Here is a 22,953-nt window from a genome sequence, read left to right on the forward strand (position 1 = left end):
CAAGTCACTGGGTACATTTAAGGCGGAGGTTGATAGGTTTGATTTGTCAGGGCGTGCAAGGTTATGGGGATGAGAGGGAAATGGCAGAGCAGACTTGAGGGACTGGATGGCCTAATTCTGCTCCTATGTCTTATGATGAAAGGAAAACTTCAATATCAAATCACTGCTGCCTTACGGCTATATCCATTCATGGGGAAAGATAGAGAAGTACACCCAGAGGAAAAACCCAGAGCTGAAGTCCCTCAGGTAGTTTTACATTGACTTCAATGCTCACCTGCAACTACTGCAATGCTGCTGACGCCAAACTGTATCGGTCTCTGCTTGTTCCTTTGGATTCATCAGCTGCGTGGAAATGGGAGCCTGCTGCATGGGTATCAGCTTGCTCTCCATATCGTACTGCCCTGACTTGCCTATTGGCTTTCGTGTCATGCAAGCAGTTAGAACACACCATCCATGGTCAACCACAACCACTGGAGTGCATCCACCTTTCATAATTCTTTTGCCAAAACCTCCCATTACGTTCTGAACTTGTGCACTCAATAATACTCCAGGAATATCCTACCCTAAAGCAGTCTTTGAGTAGGCTACAATGTTAATCCAAGTATTCACTGCATTTAACATTTAAAGTTGTGAAAGAAGGTAGAAGGTTTCAAGATTCAAGATTGTTTAATGTCATTTTCAGATAGCTTATATATGTAAATTGATTTTTGTACATATAGTAATGCTATGCATCGGAGTGTTTGTACATAAGGTGACTGACAAGAAATGGCACTGATAAATGGCAATGCTTTGTGTACAGCTCCAATGGGAATCATCAAATATTCCCATTTAGGACTACTATAGCTGAAATGCACAGTCATGGCCATGGGGACTTCAGTAAGCAATTCTTTTTTAGGGCATTTTTAAAAATTACCGATATTCAAAAATCGCGGGATTCCAGACTGCAGGCTCAGATGGTGAGTGTGGTTCCCATTTAAGATAATGGAAGCGGGGATGGCACACTGGTTTACAGGTAAGGTTGACTTCAATCCCCACTCCCAATTATCCTGCTGGCAAGTGTACAGTCTCTGGAAAATAAAACTGAAGACCTCAGAGCAAAACTGCAGTACCAGAAGGACATCAGGTGTAAACATTGCTTCATGGAAACAAAGCTAACCTCCGCCATTTTGGATGCAGCACTCTAGCCCAATGGCTTCACCCTTCTCTGAAAAGACACACAGCTTGGACTTTTAAAGGTAGAGGAGGTGGAGTATGTTTTAAGATTAACTCATCGTGGGCCACAGGTGAGGTGATTCTGTCTCTGTCCTGCTCACCTGACCTGGAACATCTAGTGGTCAAATGTCATCCATGTCATCTGCCAAAGGAGTTTTCCACCATCATCCTCATAGTGGTGTACACTCTACCTCAGGCCAACCTCAAATAGGCAGTGGAAGAGTTGAGCACTGTAAGCAGCAGTCACGAAATAGTGCACCCTGATGCCTTCCCTATCGTGGGGGATTTCAACCTGACCAGCTTAAAGAAGTCTCTGAACAACTATCAGCAGCATATCGCCTGTGGAACGAGAGGAGCCAACAAACTTGATCACTGTTATACATAGAGAATATATGATCACATAGAGAATGCCTGCTGTGCCATCCCACGTTCACACTTTGGAAAGTCAATCACTTGATTGCATTTTCACTCCCGGCGTATAGACAGAGACTACAGACTGCAGCACCAATGCTGAGGATCAAGAAGGTACGGTCAAGGCAGGTGGAGGAGTGCTTACAGGACAGCTTGAATTGGGTGACTGGACAATATTCAGGATTCATTCTCGAATCTGAATGAACGGTTGCATCAGCTTCATCAAGACCTCTTCATCAAGAGACTGGTTGAATGCATCCCTTTGAGCACATACTTTGGACATGCCCAAACTTAAGAGACATGGATGGACCAAGAGATTTGTCGACTGCTGAGAGCTAGATCTGTGGCATTCACGTCAGGTAATCCAAAACTATACAACAAGTCCTGGTACGACCTACAGAAGGCTATTTTAAGAACGAAAAAATAATCCTGATTGAAGTTAGAGATGAAATCGGATATATGTCAGCTCTGGCATGATCTGCAGGCCATTATTTCATACAAAGTGAAATCTAACGTCATGAATTGCTGTGATGCCTCAATCCCAGATTAACTCAACTCCTTTTATTCAAGCTTTGAAAGGGAGAATAAAACTACACCTCTGAATTCCTGCAGCATCTGCTGACTCTGTGTTCTGCCTGAGAGGCCAACGTCAGAACACCTTTCAACATCGTACACCCTGATGCTATACCTCATAGGGCACCAAAAACCTGTGAACCCAACTGGCAAGAGTGTTCAAGAATATCTTCACTCTTTCAATGCTGCAGTCAAAGGTTCTCACTTGCTTCAAAAGGGCAACAATCATACCAGTAGCCAAGAAGAGCAGAGAGCTGCCTCAATGACTATCGCCCAGTTGCACTCATATCTACTGTGATGAAGTGCTTTCAGAGATTGATCATGGCCAGAATCAACTCCTCCCAAGCAAGGACCTGGACCCACTACAATTCCCCTATTGCCACAATAGGTCTACAGTGAATACAATTTTGCCGGCTCTCCACTTGCTGACAATCAACACTGGTGCATCTCAAGGAAGCGTGTATATCCCACTGCTCTACTCTCTCCATATACACTATTGTGCGGCTAGGCTCAGCTCAAACACCATCTATAAATTTGCCAATGACACAACTATCACTGACAGAATGTCAGATGGTGACAAGGTAGTGTGGTGTACAGGAGCAAGATAGATCAGCTGGTTGAGTGATGTCACAACAGTAACCTTGCACTGAAGGTCAATAAGACTAAGGAATTGACTGTAGACTTCAGAAAAGGGAAGTCGAGGGAACACACACCAGTCCTCATCCAAGGGTTCAACAGTAGAAAGGGTGAGCAGCTTCAAGTACCTGGGTGTCAACATCTCTGAAGATCTATCCTGGGGCCAACACATTGATGTAATTACAAAGGTGGCACAGGAGTGGTTATACTTCATTAAGTTTTAGAGGAGACATGGTATGTCAAAGACTCTTGCAAATTTCTAAAGATATACCGCAAAGTGCATTCTAACTGATTACATCACTGCTTGGTATGGAGAGGCCACTGTACAGGATCGTAAAAGGCTGCAGAAAACTATAAAGCTCAGCCAGCCCCATCATGGGCTCTAGCCTCCCCAGCATAGAGGACACCTTGAAAAAGTGGTACCTCAGAAAGGCAGCATCTGTTATTAAGGACCTCTATCACTCAGGAAATTTCTGAATGGACAATGAATCCATAAACACTGCGTCACTTTCGTCTCTCTGTTTTTGCACTTTTTTTAAACTTATACTTATTGTAGTTTATAGTTTATTGTTATTATCATGCATTGAAATGTACTGCTGCTGCAAGGCAATAAATTCCATCAGCAGGGTGGGCAGGATCCTTCACGACATTGCTGTTCTTTCTCGGTCACCTTTCTGTATATATGCACATCCTTGACGGCTGATAGCTTGGTGCTGGTGATGCTTTGGACAGTTTTGACTACTACTTGGAGACTTCCTATCGACCACAATGCACTGATGCAACATGTTGGGAAGCCTGCTACTGCACATCAGTAGAATGACGCGAGTATTGATGTGCATAGTCCAGTTCTATTCAGAAAGTAGAGACATTGGTGACCTTTCTTGATTGTGTAGGACTATGAGAGGTTGTGCAAGATGAATACTCCCAGGAGTCTGAAACTGCTCAAGTTTCCACTGCAGTGCTGCCGATATAAAGAGTGGTGTGAGTTCTCCTGAGGTCACTGACCATCGACCAGCGAGCACTGTGAGGGTCATGTTTTTTGACTTCTCCAGTGCGTTGAACACCATCCGCCCTGCTCTGCTGGGGGAGAAGCTGACAGCGATGCAGGTGGATGCTTCCCTGGTATCATGGATCCTTGACTACCTGACTGGCAGACCACAGTACATGTGCTTGCAACACTGTGTGTCCGACAGAGTGATCAGCAGCACTGGGGCTCCACAGGGGACTGTCTTGTCTCCCTTTCTCTTCACCATTTACACCTCGGACTTCAACTACTGCACAGAGTCTTGTCATCCTCAGAAGTTTTCGGATGACTCTGCCATAGTTAGATGCATCAGCAAGGGAGATGAGGTTGAGTACACGGCTAAGGTAGGAAACTTTGTCACATGGTGTGAGCAGAATTATCTGCAGCTTAATGTGAAAAAGACTAAGGAGCTGGTGGTAGACCTGAGGAGAGCTAAGGTACCGGTGACCCCTGTTTCCAGGGGGTCAGTGTGGACATGGTGGAGGATTACAAATACCTAGGGATGCAAACTGACAATAAACTGGACTGGTCTAAGAACACTGAGGCTGTCTACAAGAAGGGTCAGAGCTGTCTCTATTTCCTGAGGAGACTGAGGTCCTTTAACATCTGCCGGACGATGCTGAGGATGTTCTACGAGTCTGTGGTGGCCAGTGCGATCATGTTTGCTGTTGTGTGCTGGGGCAGCAGGCTGAGGGTAGCAGACACCAACACAATTAACAAACTCATTCGTAAGACCAGTGATGTTGTGGGGATGGAACTGGACTCTCTCACGGTGGTGTCTGAAAAGAGGATGCTGTCTAAGTTGCATGCCATCTTGGACAACGTCTCCCATCCACTACATAATGTACTGGGTGGGCACAGGAGTACATGCAGCCAGAGACTCATTCCACTGAGATGCAGCACTGAGCATCATAGGAAGTCATTGCTGCCTGTGGCCATCAAACTTTACAACTCCTCCCTTGGAGGGTCAGGCACCCTGAGCCGATAGGCTGGTCCTGGACTTATTTCATAATTTACTGGCATAATTTACATCTTACTATTCAACTATTTATGGTTCTATTACTATTTATTATTTATGGTGCAACTGTAACGAAAACCAATTTCCCCCAGATCAATAAAGTATGACTATGACTATATCTTGTTGACATTGAGGAAGAGGTTATTTGCCTGGTACCTGGCCTTGAGCTCTTCCTCCCCCTCTCTGTAGGCTACCTCATCGTTGTTAGTGACGAGCTCTACCACTGTCGTGCCTGTTGTGTCATCAGCGAACTTGAGAATTTGGCTGTTGGGTGTTTGGCTGTGCAGTCATGACTGAACAGAGTGAATTTTATGTCACGTCCAAATGTTAGGGAATGCCATTACCACACTTGCATCAATCAAGTGCATCACTTATAAATTACTAGAGCCCAAAATTTTCTTTTCTACGTGTATGGGTAAATTATTGTCACATGCACAGAGGTGCAGTGAAAAACCTATCTTGCATACTGTCCAATCAATTGATTTAAAAGTGCACCGAGCTATAGTCAATGAGCAATAATGTAATATATTGTCTTTTACTGTCCAAAAGCTCCAGAGGTGAGTGTAGGATTAGGCAGATAGCATCTGCCATAGACATGTTTTGGTGGTAGATGAAACACCAAATCCTCAAATTCATTTTCTTTCAGGTAGTTTCAATTAAAAGCTGAGCAGCTGACACTAGAGCTACACAAAAGCTTTCTCTTTTACTTTCAAAAATAGACTTTATTCTTGATAAAAAAAATACAAAGAAACAGTTCAAAATAAAACCTTCACATTCGTGGTCAGTACATTCAGTAGTATAAACTTTAGAGAGAAAGTAGACATTAAATAAACATAGTACCATTGCCCCTCACTTGGCTCTCAGGCGATATCCTTCCATTATTCGAAGGACTCTACAACATGACCCTTCCCGACAGAGACTTAATGTCTGTTGCAACAGTTTCAGTGCATTCCTCAATACATACTCCTGCAGCCTGGACTATGCTGGTCAGCATCATTCACTTACAGCTGGAGTTCCCAACTGTTTTTATGCCATGGACCCTTACTGAGGAGTCTGTGGACACCAGGCTGGGAAACCCTGGCTTACGGACATCTTGCTGTGCTGGAACACCAACAAGTTTTGGGCATATCAAACGGTGTCCTACATTGAGCAGATGACCTTCCAGCAGCACTTGACATCTTGATGTCCGTTCCTGGGAAAAGCCGAAAGATCAGAGCTTCCTGTTACGCAGCTACTGGGGATGAACTGTGACAAAGAGCCATGCATCCATTTCTACACCCTCTTAGCAAATCCAGTCTGCAGAGAGGTGGGTAACTGTTTCTTCCTCACTGCAGCCATTCTGTTGGCAGCATACATTTGTAGACAAAAGCTCTCTCTAGGGTGGCACCTTTCACCACCAGCCAAGCAAGGTCTTGGTGCTTGCTGGTCTGATCCAGCAATGAGGCGTATGTCCTCTTCTCACTACTACCATCGGGCAGGAGGTACACAGCCTCAGGTCCCACTGACCAGGTTCAGGAACAGTTATTAACCTACAACTATCAGGTTCCTGAGCAGGAATGGGTAACTTAATCCACTGAACTGATTCTACGACCTATAAATTCACTCTTCACAACTCATGTTCTCAGTATTATTTGCAGTTTGCCTTCTCTTGCACATTGGTTCTGTGTTAGCCTTTGTCTATGTATGGTTTTTCATATTATATTGGTTATCTTTTTTCTGTAAATGCCTACAAGAAAATTAATCTCAAGGAAGTATATGGAAACATGAACATACTTTGATGGTAAATTTTGAACTTTTTGAATTTTGTGGCCATATGGCTTGGAGTTTTTGCTCTGGGAACAAACCCATAAAATCCAGAGTGTTCCTGCCTCAGGAACAGTGTTCCTGTCACAGGACATTCCATGCTGACCAATGTCCGATGGACTCGTGGTCAAAGGTTTTTACTTGGAATTACTTTCTGACACAGGGCAGGTAATACACTGCAACGTCCAACTGATTGGGACATTCTGTGGTACAGGAGTCAGGCCTATCTTCCACAACATCAGGGACAGGTAGAACCTCAATACGTTGATCCATTGATACAGCCACACTCAAAGGTAATCATCGATATGAGGGCAACGTTGCGTACACATTTTCCCCTGGTGGAAGCAACCTAAAAGAACATCAAGAGGTTCTTCATCCTCAAAAAGCAAGACAGAGTCGAAGGGAGTTGCACCCTTCCCAAGTCACAGACTGACGTGCAACAACAATGGCTACAGTTGAACGGAGAGGATCTAAGGTGAAGAGCCAGCAAGCCACACACTTTGCCTCTGAATACTGCGAAGCCCAGGGTCCGCTTTGTGGAGCAGGATGAGACATGCTTATGCCTCACAGGGATTCACTGCCTTAAGGGAGAGGGTGGCTCAGATAGATCCTCACAGGCAGATTCTTTCATGTCAGTCGTTATGAGACAGCATGGTCTTCCAGAGCTTCCTGTCCTCTATCAAGGAGGTACTAGATGACAGCAAGCAGAAGAGCCTGCAACAGCCGCTTTCCCCGGGGGAGTTGAATGGTTCCCGTCACTCCCTTGGCACAAATGGAACTTCCAAAATTACTGGCAGCAATTTACCCAGCTCTGTTGGACTGGATGAGGCCAGACCAGCTGGAAGTGTATCACTCTATGCTTCTGGCTGGCAGCCTTCTGACAAGGAAGGGCAGAAGGGGAAGAGGGGAGACGTCAGGAATTGGAGACCCATTTTGCTGTTGTAAATGGACTGAAAGTGGCAGTTCTGTGGGTGGAAACTCCTCGTTAATGGGAGAGGCCAGAGGAGAATGGCCAGACTGGTTCAAGCTGACAGGAAGGTGACAGTGGCTCAAATATACCATGTATTACACCAATGGAGTGCAGAAGAGCATCTCTGAGTAACTTGAAGATAACAAACACTGTAAAGTTAACAAATTTCTAGCTAAATTACAAAATAAACAAAAACTGTGGAGACTAGAAAGCTGAAACAGGAAAATTCCAAAAGCATGATTAATTTAGATTTACAGACATGATTTAATTATTCTCAGTGTGGATTGTGTATATCAAGTCAAATTTTGAATGGGAATTATTTTGTTCACTCCACAGGTGCAGCCGATTTAATCAGCAGTACTTTTTCAAAGTTGTGAACTCTTATGTTACATTGCAAGGTAAACAATATAATGTAGAATTTGTCAAGTACAATGCCAGAACAATCTTGCAATAATACTCTTTCTAATGTTACCTCCAGTCTTACAATTGCTATGGCAACCCATATAAACACTGAAAAATTCTGGCTCTGAACTATGATTGAACGGTTCTGATATATTTTACGTTCCTACTTTATGTTCAAAGCTGCAAATACTTTTTCAATTGGTGAATTTCATCTAAACTGGGTAGAATTTGATCAAATAGTAGAATTAACAATATGGCAAGGGAACAAGTCACATGCCTGGCTATTAAGACAGGAAACAAAGAGAGAGTAGTAGATTCAAAAAGTAAAGTGAATTTGACTAAAGCTAGATGTTCAAACACAAAATAATCATTCTCTGCCACAGAGTAAATTAAGTTTTGAAAATTGCACTGTTGAAAGAAATCCATGAGGAAGCATTCAATGCAGATACAAAATTATGCCACAGATGAGATTCCATACTTGTGAGGGAAGAGTTGAGATTCGGACACCATTGTGAAAACTGACCAAGATTAGGAGTGAGGTATGAAATCATAGTGGTATTGATCCCAAACACAGATGGATGTGTGGGATGAGGAGATGGACCGTAACCTTACCCTTGCACTGCATTCTGTTCTTCATTTGCTCATTTAATAACACTCTGTAGAAATCATGAAGTCAGAAACATCTCCGGACAGAACTGGCAACAGCCCAGTTCTGGATTACAGGAGGAATGGAGACAGGCTAGCCCCTATTGACATCAATGGATCTGGGGTTGAGAGGGTGAACAGCTTTAAGTTCCGCAGCATAAACATCACTGAGGATATTAAATGCTCTGTACATACCGGCTGTGTGGTGAAAAAGGCACAACAACATCTCTTTCACCTCAAACGGTTGAGGTAGTTTGGTATGGGCCCCCAAATCCTATGAACTTTCTATAGGGGAACGATTGAGAGCATCCTGACTGGCTACATCACTGCCTGGTATGGGAACTGTACTTCCCTCAATCACAGGACTCTGCAGAGGGCTGTGCAGACAGCCCAGCGTATGTGTAGATGTGAACTTCCCACGATTCAGGACATTTACAAAGACAAGTATGTAAAAAGAACCCAAAGGATCACTGGGGACCAAGTCACCCCAACCACAAACTGTTCCAGCTGCTACCATCTGGGAAACAGTACCGCAGCATAAGGACAGCTCCAGGACAGCTTCTTCCACCAGGCCATCAGACTGCTTAATTCATGCTGACACAACTGTATTTCTACGTTATATTGACTGTCCTGTTGTACATACTATTATAAACTACTATAAATTGCACACTTAGACAGAGACGTAACGTAAAGATTTGTACTCATGTATGTGAAGGATGTAAGAAATAAAGTCAATTCAATTCAATCCATCTATCTAGGCCTCAGATTGGGAACACCATGCAAATTGTGTACATGTTAGACAAGGTCCCCTCCTAGTATCTTGGCATGGATAACCCAGGCATTCAGCCAATGAAGTCGATCACAAATCAGCATACTTCATCTTCAAAAGCAAAAGAACTTGGGATGGCAGTGAACTACAAAGTAAAATGCCCCACATAAAGAACTGAAATCTCTTCCTCCACCAAAAATGAAAACATCATAATTCAGAATTCCAGGTGACAGTGAGGAAGGGGGGAAAGGAACACAAGAAATACGGCACCACAAATTCATTTCTCACACTAAAGTCAAAAGGGCTCCAATGGAGGCCCCTAACTTGCATGTTTTAACAAATTTCTCACAAAAGCAGGAGGCCTTTAGAAAATTATCAAAGGCTTGTTAATTAGCTAAAAAATGACTAAAAGGGAATTTTCACATGTCATGAAATTGAGGCTATAAGAGAATAGGGAAAATTTACACAGATCTGTTGAAGTACAAACTCCTGCGGTTAGATGCACCACATCTATTAAACTTTGAGAAAAAGAAAAATGCAAAACAATGCCGCAACCGTTTTAAATTGCCCTTATAAAATCAGCAGAGATATGTTGGCCTGAACTATGGTAAACTTGAAAGCCTATGTAAACAGCCACATATCACCTTACAACACAGGATAATACCAATGAAATGGAATCAAGAAAATATTTTGATGGAAATTTATGTGGGAAAACTGTTGAGATTTAGGCATTTTACCAACAGTGACATTTTAACACCAACAATATTATTTTATGTATTTATGAAGTGTAATAAACAATACCAAATTAGGATTGAGAAAATAGATGACAATGGTCTGTTGCTGCGTACAGTTCTGTGTCTGTATTACTGCATGGAGAGGAAGAATACAAATCTGAAACTTAAATACAGAATCCTATTTAAATACCTTTATTTTAAAAGTAGCAAAATCAGACTAAATCGAAGTGAAATTTGAGCCTGGATTTAAAAAAAATCCAGGCTCAGTAAGTCTTTTTATACTAATGGTCAATTAGTTTCTAGCCAATAATTTTCAATGACCACACCAGTAAGGAAAGCATAATCTGTTAACAGCCACCAATAATTAACTACCACAAGAAAATTAAATAGCATTTATGTATATATAATTGGTTGATAAATAGCAAAAAACAGTTGGGCTAAAGGAAGGCAATGACCACTTCCAACAAAACAAATCTACTTCTCTCCAGTACATGACTGAATCATCCAACATCAATGTCTCCACAAACATATCGGCTCCATGATACCATGCCAAAGGCAAGGTACTTTGCAGCTTGTTTTTTTTGAAGTATCACAAAGCCTTTCTATTGCCTACAAAGCATGTCAAAATTGCAAAAAAAATATTCTCCACTTTTCTGGATTATTGTAACTCCAACAATACCAAAGAAGCTTGGCACAATGAACAGAAAGGTATCATGCTTGAGTGACAATCATTCAAGTTCTTCTATCATCAGTTTACAGTGACTACAATCTCTTTCAACTATAACTTGCAATGGTTTCAAAACTTCCCAAACAAAACCTCCAACACAGAAATAAAAGGCAACAGCAACTCTGAATCAGTTCTTGAACCAGATGACCAGGTCCACACAATACAATTGATGAAAAGATTTTTAGTGTGCCTTACAGCCAAGTTTGTGAGCCTGAAAGAAAATCCAGTATAGGACCTGGGTGGCTGATGGAATCAAATACAAAAACTGAAGGGCAACAAGGAGGATTCAAAGTTTGCAAGTCTGAAGAGTGGCAGGTTCAAAAATGAGGGAAAGGGTAATGTATTATCCAGGAATACAATTAGTAAGGGTAATGACCAAGGTGCCAAAAGGACTACCTGTATATGTCTTGCCATAGTTAAGCCTTTCATACAGGTTAAATTTTTAAATAAACATTGATCAAAGGTCACAAGTTTTAATTCCACCATGACAGTTGCAGAACATAAATTCAAACAGTTAAAATTTTAAAAAGGACTCAAAAAGCAATAACTCAGATTACCACATCATCATAAAACCCATCTGGTTCATTAACATTTGTCAGTGATGGATCTGTTAGCTATACCCAATTTGGCCTATACATGGCTCAAACCCAGTAACATGGTTGACTCTCAATTGCCTCCCCCGCTCAGGGATATTCAGAGAGACAATGAATGACAGCAATGTAAGTGACATACACATCCCTTGAATGAATAGATTATTTTTTCCATCATAGCAGAGTGAGATTATGGACTACATCAATTCATATAATGTTATGTGTTCTGAATCACATTTACAGTTCATCTACACCAAAGATAAAGACAACTTCAGAAAATAGCTAGCTAGATAGAACTACTTTGTAATCCAAGTCAATTATGTATAAATTTATGAACACCTTCCCTCTCCTATTACAAAATCAATCTGTTGACTATTCTTTAACTAGAAAACTGATAACAAAATTAACTTCGTCCTGATGAAGGGTCTCAGCCCAAAACATCGACTGTACCTCTTCCTAGATGCTGCCCAGCCTGCTGCGTTCACCAGCATTATTTTGTGTGTGTAAACAAAATTAAGTGTGAGCAGGCTGCCGAAATGTAATTATTTTGCAGAGGGACATGGGAGAAAATGCACATCAGCCTGCTCTTAGGCAGTGGTATAACCAGAATCTTTAGTAGCAGAGTTTTAATACAGAATGCATTGAATGATCACACATAAAAAGGCTGTTTTCAGATATACAATGAATTTCAAACATTTGGTGGTTCTATCCCCATATTTGCTGCCATTTACATTGGGACAATCAAAATATTACAATTTGGACCAGTAGACCATAAGACATAGGAGCAGAATTAGGCCATTCAGCCCATCGAGTCTGTTCTGCCATTCCTTCATGGTTGATTCATTATCCCTCTCAACCCTATTCTCCTGCCTTCTCCCTGCAACCTTTGATGCCCTGACTAATCAGGAACCTATCAACTTCCATTTTAAATATATATTTTAAATGACTTGGTCTCCACAACTGTCTGTGGAAATGAATTATACATAATCAGCACCCTCTGGCTAAAGAAATTACCCCTTATCTGATCTCAATGGACACCCCTCTATTCTAACGCCATGCCTTCTGTTCCTAGACTTACCCACCAAAGTAAACGTCCCCTCCACATTCACTATCTAGGCCTTTCAATATTCGATAGGTTTTGACTGAGGTGCCTAGAGGCAAATGCTCATACATTAACTCCTTCATTCCCACAATCATTCTTGTGAACCTCCACTGGGTCCGCTCCAACACTAACACATCTTTTCTTAGAGAAGGGACTCAACGGTTCACAATACTCCAACTGCAGTCTAACCAATGCCTTATAGGCCTCAGTATCACATCCTTGCTCTTATATACTAGTCCTCTTGAACTGAATGCTAATGAGTCCCTTTTACTTCTCTGATTTTTGAATGCTCCCCATTTAGAAAATAGTCTGCATCTTTATTCATTCTACCAAAGTGCAACACCATACACTTCCTGACATTATATTCCACCTGCCACTTATCTGCCCATTCTCCCAATCTGTGTAAATCCGTCTGCTGACCTATTGCTTCAACACCACCTGCCCCTCCATCTATCTTCTTATCATTTACAAACTTGGCCACAAAGCCATCAATTCCTTCATACAGATCATTAACATACGACGTTAAAAGATGCGGTCCCAATACCTGCAGAACACCACTAGTCACTGGCAGCCAACAAATAAAGGGCCCCCTTTATTCCCCACTCTTTGCCTCCTGCCAGTCAGCCAATCTTCCATCCATGTTGGTATCTTTCCTATAATAACATGGGCTCTTATCTTGTTAAACAGCCTCATGTACGGCACTTTGTCAAGGGTCTTCCAAAAATCCAAATGAACAACATCCACTGGCTCTCCTTTGATAATCATGCCTGTTACTTCCTCAAAGAATTCCAAAGATTTGTCAGGCAAGATTTCTCTGAAAAGAAACTATGCTGACTTGAAGTAAGTAGGGCCAACACAAGTGCAAAATTCAGAAATTAGGTCATAAGCAGTGAGTATCCATTCAATTTAAATGTTCCAACTCCTCAAGCAGATTATACACATGTACAATATGCCTATAAGTAACTCGCAATCACATGCTTGCAATTCTGCAGTTTAAAACTCAGGGGTGAAAAGTGTAAAATTACCTTAAAGTGAACTATAACGTTCCATGGCAGTACAGTGTTCGATGCATGCAGATCAAAAAGTAAACCAATAGGATAATGCCTGATGAAAAACAAAGACAACACTAGTAACTGAAAATGAAAAATTATATTTCATGCAGTCACCGTCGGAAACATTTTCAGAATATTTAAATATTGTGATTAAAAATGAATTCATTGCCCACACAGTTTTTTAGTCTAAGCACAGAAAAGCTGCTCATATTAAATTCAGCAATTGAAACACTTAGCTTCACATTTGCACTTTGGTCACAGAGCAATGAATGACACTGGAAGACTACGAAGTTACCTGTTTTGTTTAAAAAAGTGTGAAAGTTGGTTATGAACCATGAAACTGGGCACCCTAATGGATCAGTCTAATTACGGGAATAAATTGGGGTAGATCTTTTGTTACCCATAACCGTGGCCTGGCCCACCATTTGTCTCAGCACGAATCCAGGCACAGACTTCCACAGGGAGATCACTTCCCAGCACATCAACAAATGGCAGGGCAGAAAGGGCCTTACACGGCTTATGTGGTTGTCTGGACAAGTACAGGATTGACAGGACTTAGGCCTGCCCAGCTTCATTTCATCATCACCCATATCCGCTATTTAAGTTCAATAATTGTGAAGGTCACAAGCTCCTGGAATTTAAAAACTTAAGCCAACTAAACACAAGGAATTCTGCAGATGCTGGAAATCCTGAGTAACAAACCCCAAATGCTGGAAAAACTCAACAGGTCAAGCAACATCTATGGAAGCCAATAAACAGTCGACATTTTGGGACTGGTAAAAGGTCTCAGCCCAGCACATCATCCAATCTTTATTCCCCTCCATTAGTGCTGCCTGACCTGCTGAGTTCGTCCTGTGGGTGAGGGTGTGTGTGAGAGACTTAAACTGAATACAAAGCATTTTGACAGACCCAACTAAACAATTAAAAAAATTCTTTACCCATCTTACTCCTGATAAACAACTTCTTCCAGTAATTTGAACATGCTTGCAGTATTTGCACAAGATTTATCAGGTAATTTCCCTACCCAGTTTCACTGGACAGACAAAGAAGCCAACAGGGACTTGACACTGCTGAAATCCTGTGGCTACCAGCATACCAATTAGTCACTTGGCTGTTGGTTGAGATCTGCACATGTATGAACATTTCCTTCAAATATAATATTGAATTCAGCTTAAGATCCTATGTAGTGCATGTTAAATGCACCTTGACTAACGATCTGAATTAGTAAAGCATTTGACAAGGTCCCACACGAGAGGCTGGTCAAGAAGGTTCAGTCACTCAGCATTCAGGATGAGGTAGTAAATTGGATTGGACATCGGCTTTGTGGGAGAAGCCAGAGAGTGGTAGGAGAGTGTTGCCTCTCTGACTGGTGGCCTGTGACCAGTGGTGTGCCACAGGGATCAGTACTGGGTCCTTTGCTGTTTGTCATCTATATCAATGATCTGGATGATAATGCAGTTAACTGGATCAGCAAATTTGCAGATAACCCCAAGTTTGGGGGTGTAGTAGACAGAGAGGAAAGCTATCATGGCTTGCAGAGGGATCTGCACCAGGTGAAAAAAAATGGGCCGAAAAATGGCAGATGGAATTTATTGCAGACAAGTGTGAGGTTTTGCACTTCTGTAGGACCAACCAGGGTAGATCTTACACAGTGAACGGTAGGGCACTGAGGAGTGTGGTAGAAACAAGGAACCTGGGAATACAGGTCCATAATTTGTTGAAAGTAGCGTCACAGGTAGATAAGGTTATAAAGAAAGCACACTGGTCTTCATAAATCAATGTATTGTGTACAGAAGATGGGATCTTATGTTGAAGTTGTGCAAGATGCTGGTGAGGTCTGATTTAGAGTGTTATGTGCAGTTTTGGTCACCTACCTACAGGAAAGATGTAAACAAAGTTGAGCTGGTGCACAGAAAATTTACAAGGATGTTGCCAGGACTGGAGGACCCGAGTTATAAGTGTGACAAGAATACACATAGATTAAGATGTTAGCTGTCCTGTGTGATCAGCAGTTGGTCTGCCACCTGCCTTCAGGAGAGAGAGAGATAAGGAAAACAATGGAGCAGCATTTGGAGATGTGTAATGAAGGGGAAGGAGAGCTGTCAAGAGCCGCTCCCCCTTTGAACCCTGAACTGTTTGAAGTGATGGACAGGCGATACCCCAGCAGGGGGATAAAAAGGGACAGGTTTGCTAAGGCAGCACACACACGACACCCGAGGTAACGAGACCCTGGAAGCGGTGCGCCTCTCACAAGTCGGTGGGGAGCTTTTGGACGGCTGATCGCGGGATCAAGCCTTAGACACTCAGGGTGGAAAGGCATGATCGGCGGGAACCTGGTGTGTGTCCACCCTTGCCTGGGTGCCAGGTTCAACGCAGGGAAACGATCGTATCTGGAAACGGAGGGGTCACGGTTGGTGACCTCAGATGACATCACAAAGGACTTGCCCGAAAGCTGACTGCGAAGGTCTGTGTGGAAGCTGTGTTGAATATTCATTCGTTTTGCTCTCTCTCCTCCCCACCCCCCCACTGTCCATCGCCACGGCAACGATTACTGCAAACTGAACTAAATTGAACTGAACTTTGTGTCACTTTGAAACTGGTCATTTACCCCTAGACAACGATAGAGCTTGATTGATCCTGTTATCTGAATTCTGTGTACATGTATGTTTATCATTGCTGAACTGTTGCATTCATTATCCTTTTGATTAGAGTACTGTGTTGCTTGTTTCTTTAATAAAACTTTCTTAGTTCTAGTAATCCAGACTCCAACTGAGTGATCCATTTCTGCTGGTTTGGCAACCCAGTTATGGGGTACGTAACATAAGGAAAGATTGAATAGGTTAGGACTATATTTTTTTTAGAATGTAGAAGATTGAGAGGAGATTTGATAGAGGTATACAAAATTATGAGGGGTATAGATAGGATAAATGCAAGCTGGCTCTCTTCACTGAGATTGGGTGGGACTACAACTACAGGTCATGGTTTAAAGATGAAAGGTGAGAAGATTAAGTGAGGGAAAATTTCTCCACTTACAGGGTCATGAGAAAGTGGAATGAGCAGCCAGCACAGGTGGTCTATGTGAGCTCAATTTCAACATTTAAGATAGTTTGATAGGTACCTGGATGGTAGGGATATGGAGGGCTGTGGTCTTGGTGCAGGTCGATGGGAGGAGGCAGCTTATATGATTTTGCCATGGACTAGAGGGGCCAAAGGGCCTGTTTCTGTGTTATACTTCTCTATGAGATGCTACTTGAAATGCACCTTAACTAGTGATCTGATTTACATGCCACAACTCTCATTTGTTTAATTCAATAGTATAATTTTTACTGCATCTGTTAACTGATCTTTTAAAATCATAGGCTTTTACATTTTTTTCTAATTCCCATGTCATCTTAGTGTAGTGGAACAACTGTATCAGCTCTATTGCTGAAGTTCTAGACCGTGAACTAGGAGATATAATCACTTGGCTGAGGGCAAGTTGGATTCAGTAACTCAGTTCCCTTTCAACCACATCACATAGTCAGAGGTTCTTGACTAGTAAGGGGATTAAGGATCACAAAGAAAAGGCAAAAGAATTAGGTTAATTTAAAAAAACAGCTATGATTGAATGATAGAGCAGAATCAATGCACCAAATGTTCTTATTCAGCTCCTACATCTTATCGTCTTACTTCAGACAAGTGTTTTCACTCTTGACTCAGAACTAAAAAGTAAAATTAAACTTCAGTGATTCATTAACCTGTATTTTTAAAGTACGACGGGAGCTTTACTAATAATCTTATGACTGGCATCAGCAACACAAGCATTTATAAACCATACCTAATTACAGACCTGAATTAACTCAGAGCAATAAGAAAATTCCTCTCTTTAAACATTAAATGTCTCACAGCAGAAGCCTTTGAATTTTTTGTCACAAGAGGACAATACCTGAGGAATTACCTGGATCCTTCCAATTTGCTGACCTTCAAAACAAGTCAACAGCAAATGCCATTTAATTGGCTCTTCACTCAGCTCTAGAACAACAGGACAGTGAAGATGCATACATTAAGATGCTCTTCAATGATAACTCATCATTCAAAACTATTGTCCCCTTGAAACTCATCAGTAAGCTCCAAGATCTGGGCCTCAGTACCTCCTTGTGTAATTGGGTCTTTGATTTCCTCACTGGCAGACCCCAGATACTCCAGGTTGGCAACATCTCCTCCACTCACCATCAGCACAGGTGCACCACAGGGCTGTGTGCTTAGCCTCCTGCTCGACTCACTTTATAATGATGATTGGGTGGTTAAGTACTGCTCCAAAGACGCACTTAAGTTTGCTGACATCACCACTCTTGTTAGCCAAATCCAAGGTGATGACAGATTGGGCACACAGGTCGGAGATCGAAAGTCTGGTTGAGAGGTGTCAAAGCAACTTCTCACTCAACGTCAGCACACGCAAAATGCTGGAGGAACTCAGCAGGCCACATTTCGAGTCCAAACCCTTCGGCAGGACTGGGGGAAAAAAAAGGCTGAGGAGTAGGTTTAAAAGGTGGGGGGTGGGGGGTGGGGGGAGGGGAGAGAGCATACCAGGTGATGGGTGAAACCTGGAGGGGGGGGATGAAGTAAAGAGCTGGGAAGTTGATTTGTGAGATGAGGTGAGAGAGGGAAAAGGGGATGAGTAATGGGGTGGGTGGCTGGAGGGCATTACCGGAAGTTTGATAAATTGATGTTCATGCCATCAGGTTGGAGACTACCCAAATGGAATACAAGGTGTTGTTCCTCCAACCTAAGTTGTGGCCTCATCACAACAATAGAGGCGGCCATGGATGGGCATATTGGTATGGGAATGGGAAGTGGAATTAAAATGGGTGGTCTTTAGGAGATCCTGCTTGATCTGGCAGATGGAGCATAGATGCTCAGTGAAGTAGTCTCCCAATATGCAGGAGGCCACATCGGGAGCGCCAAACACAGTAAATGACTCCAACAAACTCACAGATGAAGTGTCACCTCACTAGGAAGGACTGTTTAGGGCCCTGGATGGTAGTGAGGAAGGAAGTGTAGGAGCAGGTGTAGCACTTGTTCCGCTTGCATGGGCAAGTGCCAGGAGGGAGATTAGCGGGGAGGGACAAATGGACCGTTGTGGAAAGCAGAAAGTGGGGGTGGAGAGGAGGGAAAGATGTGCTTGGTGGCAGTAATTTCGGAGAATTATGTGCTGGATGCGGAGGGTGGTGGGGTGGTAGGTGAGGACAAGAGGAACCCTATCCCTGGTAGGCTGGCAGGAGGATGGAGAGATGTGGTTGAGGGCAGTGTTGATGGTGGAGGAAGGGAAGCACCTTTCTTTGAAAAAAAAGGACATCTCCTTTGTTCTAGAATGAAAAGCCTCATCCTGAGAGCAGATGCAGGAGGGACAAAAGAATTGAGGAAAGGGAATGGTACTTTTATAAGTAGTATGGTAGGACAAGGTGTAGCCTAGGTGGCGGTGGTTCCGTGGGTTTGTAATAGACATCGGTGGATAAAGTGCTTCCGGACATAGAGACAGTGAGATCGAAAAGGGGAAGGGAGGTGTCAGAAATGGACCAGGTAAATTTGAGGGCAGGGTGGAAGTTGGAGGCGAAGTGGATGAGGTCAACGAGTTCAGCACGGGTACAGGAAGCAGCACCAATGTAGTTGTCAATGTAGTGTGGCAAAAGTGTGGGACGGTCACTAGTGTAGGCTTGGAACATAGACTGTTCCACGTGGCTGACAAACAGGCAGGCATAGCTGGGACCCATGCAAGTGGCCCTTTTGTTTGAAGGAAGTGAAAGGAGCCAAAGGAGAAATTACTGGGAGCGTGGACAAGTTCCGCTAGGCAGAGGAGAGTGGTGGTGGAGGGGAACTGGTTAGGACTGGTGTCCAGAAAAAAAAAAACAGAGAGCTTTGAGGTCTTCCTGCTGGGGGATGGAGGTGAACAGGGACTGGACATCCATAGTAAAAATGAGATGATGGAAGCCAGGGAACTTAAAATCCTTGAAAAGATCAAGAGCATGTGAGGCATCATAGATGTGGGTAGGAAGGGAATGAACTGGGGCGGAATGAAAGAGAGTCGAGGTAAGCAAATATGCGTTGAATGGGGCAGAAACAAGCTGAAACGATGGGTCTACCTGGGCAAGCTGGCTCATTGATCTTGGGTAGGAGGCAGAAACGGGAGGTGCAGGAACTATGAGGTTGGTGGCAGTGGACGGGAGATCCCCGGAGTCAATAAGGTTGGTGACGATGTGGGAGACGATGGCCTGGTGTTCCATAGTGAAGTTTTGTTCGAGGAGCAAATAAGAGGAGGTGTCTGAGAGTTAGAGTTGGCGCTGGGCCTCGGCAAGGTACAGCACCTACAGCGGGTTTGATGGTGAGATTAGGATTGGTGCTGAGGGAATGGAGAGCCAAGCTTTTGGAAGGAATTAAGTTGGAATAGGAGAGAGGAGTGTTAAAGTCTAGACGGTTAATGTCCCGTCGGCAATTGGCAATGAAAAGGTCCAAGGCAGACAGAAGATCAGAGCAGAGTGTCCAGGAAGAGGAGAAAGGGTCATCAGTGCAGGATGGAGATTCCTTGCCAAAGAAATAAGACTTTTTTTTTAAAAAAAAAAGAATCAGACAACAGCATCTCTACTTCATTAGAAACTTGCACAGATTCGACATATCACCAAAAACTTTGACGAATTTCAATAGACACACAGTGGAGAGCATCGGAACTTGATATAGAAACAGGAATGGAGAAGTCTATAGGAAGTAATAGAGACAGTGCAATTCATCACAGGCAAAGCTCTCCCCACAATTGAGTACATTTACAGGGAGCACTGCCGCAAGAAAGCAGCATCCACAAAAGACTCTTGCCATCTAAGTCTGCCCTCTTCTCACAACTACCATTGGGCAGGAGGCACAGAACTCTCTGATCCCACACCACCAGGTTCAGGAACAATTCTTACTCTACAACCACTAGGCTCATGACATGTGTGGATAACTTCAATTACCACTACTCTGAACCGACAGGCTCACTTTCAAGGACTCTTTACAACCCATGTCCTCAGAATTATTTTTATTTGCAGTGTTTGACTTCCTTTCCACATCAGTTACTTGTCAGTCTTGTCCATTCGTGTGTATTTTTTTAAATATAAAATTCCACTGTAACTATTTTTTCCTGTAAATGCCTGCAAGTAAATGAATCTCAAGATAGTATATGGTAACATATATGTACTTTGAACTTTCTGAACTATGCCTGAAAGATAGCAATTACTGTTTTTTAAATTTCTTTGTAATCACGAATGGAAAGTCTCCAAGCAATAGTCAACTGTGGTTAAAGACTACAAAGTTCAAAAACACCGAGAAGCAAACCAAGATAGGAAACCCTAGCACACAGGAAGGGGAGTAGTGATGACATAGCTGTGCCCACAAAGTTATCTGAGCTCCATTAAATACTGCCCAATAAAAGACAACACAACCAGTCTCTAAAGAAATGCACATGCTAAGAGAATCAACAATGTTAATGAAAACAAGGGCAGTCAATTGCAGGATGAAGAAATGTTTATTGGCAGTTTTCTCAATTGTAATTGATGAAAGTACTGATATAAAAGATAAGGCTCAGTTCGAAATATTTGTGGAGTATTTAACACAGCAATGGAACAAAGCTATGTAAATTTGTGCTGTTGAGAGAAACAATAGAAAATTCCTCCTTCAAACTGTTGGAGAGAATAATGGCACATTGGATATGGATTACACTAAATGAGTGTGCCTGAGATGGGAATTATAGGTTAAAAAAAAGTTAGAATTCAGTGACAGAGGAGAAGGATTAGCCTGTTCCATCTTGAAGAATAATAAAAAAAACATGTTTCAGGTAAATGATATCCACCAGAAATGGATGGGCTCATTTAAGTCAGAGAAAAGCTGGGGAAGGGTAGGAAAGACAGCAAGGTGAATATTGTAGTCTGTTATATGTAGAAAGTACCTGAGCCAAAAGGACGATAATACAAGGCAAAAGTAAATTATAATGAGACAGTTATGTCTGGAAAAGTTGCAAATTACAATAGAAAACATGCCCCAAAATAAGCTACAGTTACAGGCAACTCTGTTTCATCCCACTCCCACATCACATTTGCTGCAATCAGCTCATAGGTTTAATACAGGACCTAATATTTTTGATCACCGATGTTGACTCATTCGAAAGATTGCCTTTGAACTCTGTCTTAAACAGAGTTAAACCGATGAAAAAAATCACAGAAGGATGACATTAGGAAAATAATGAATGAATGTTTCCTGCTCAGAACTCCATGTAGTCGGTCACTTGGTATAATCCCAGCACCCTTTACATTCCAGGCCCTTTGAGATACAACAAATATTCCCTCACTCTATCAGATTGCTTTTGACCATGAGGAACTGCAGATAAGACGAGACAGAGATAGAAAACAAATGAACATTAAAAACTATGAAATGAGGAGAAAGTGAGAAATCAAAAAGGAAAAAAGAAGTTCAAAATGTAGAGCTTTAGGACATGTGCTCAGTAATTATGGAGTTTTAGATGCTGCTCAGTTCAAAATCCTCAGTCTTAAAAAAATCTTTCCCCACTCCCAAGTGCAATGAAGTTGCCCTCTTTCTGCCACTATTTTAATTATGTGCTTTCCTTTTCAACTTGCAACACACATCCACAGCATATACTGTATACCTAGCTTGTCAGTAAAACTTGGATATCAGTCTATTCTGTAACCCATATCAGAAAAGTTTTTTTGAATAAAACTGAGTCCACAGATCACTTGGTAATTGTTCAAGCATACACCTACAGTACTGTGCAAAAGTTTTAGGCACATGTATATAGCCATAGTGCTAAGACTTTTGTACAGTATTGTAATTTTTTGTATTGCACTCTACTGCTGCCACATAAACAAAAATAAATTTCATGAAATACGAAGGTGATGGTAAACCTGATTCTGATATGGGTCTCTATTATGGACTAAGAATGGGAAGGGATCAGGGAGAGGGGGATCACTGTTGGGAAAAGGGGAACGGAAAGAGAAACAATAAATCAATTGTTTGGAATCAAATGATTTTGCCTCATCTCTCAGGGCTGAGAGTGTCTACACTTGTGCTACCCCCTGCCCCTCCTCCTCTGCCATCTGTCCCACACTCCTCCCTCAGTACTCTACCCTCACCATTCCTTCCAACAGTCTTTACTCCTGCTAGATTTATAAACTTACCCTTCACTCCACTTTGACTAATACAGTACTATGCAAAAGTCTGAGGCACCCTAACCATACACGTATGCTCAAGACTTGCACAGTACTGTAT

The 22,953-nt window shown here is 42.4% G+C and overlaps 1 protein-coding gene across 3 annotated transcripts in view; it reads right to left on the reverse strand.

Moving 5' to 3' along the window:
• atg5 (ATG5 autophagy related 5 homolog (S. cerevisiae)) overlaps window positions 1-22,953 on the reverse strand; it is a 170,578-nt gene that overhangs the window by 117,110 nt on the left and 30,515 nt on the right. For all 3 annotated transcript variants that reach the window (XM_072246119.1, XM_072246118.1, XM_072246120.1), the window contains exon 4: window positions 13,642-13,720. In XM_072246119.1, the coding sequence (XP_072102220.1) occupies window positions 13,642-13,720 (79 nt within the window). The remainder of the gene's footprint in view (window positions 1-13,641; window positions 13,721-22,953) is intronic.

Source organism: Mobula birostris, chromosome 2 (genome assembly GCF_030028105.1).
Source record: "Mobula birostris isolate sMobBir1 chromosome 2, sMobBir1.hap1, whole genome shotgun sequence".
In the NCBI taxonomy this organism is placed as follows: Eukaryota; Metazoa; Chordata; class Chondrichthyes; order Myliobatiformes; family Myliobatidae; genus Mobula; species Mobula birostris.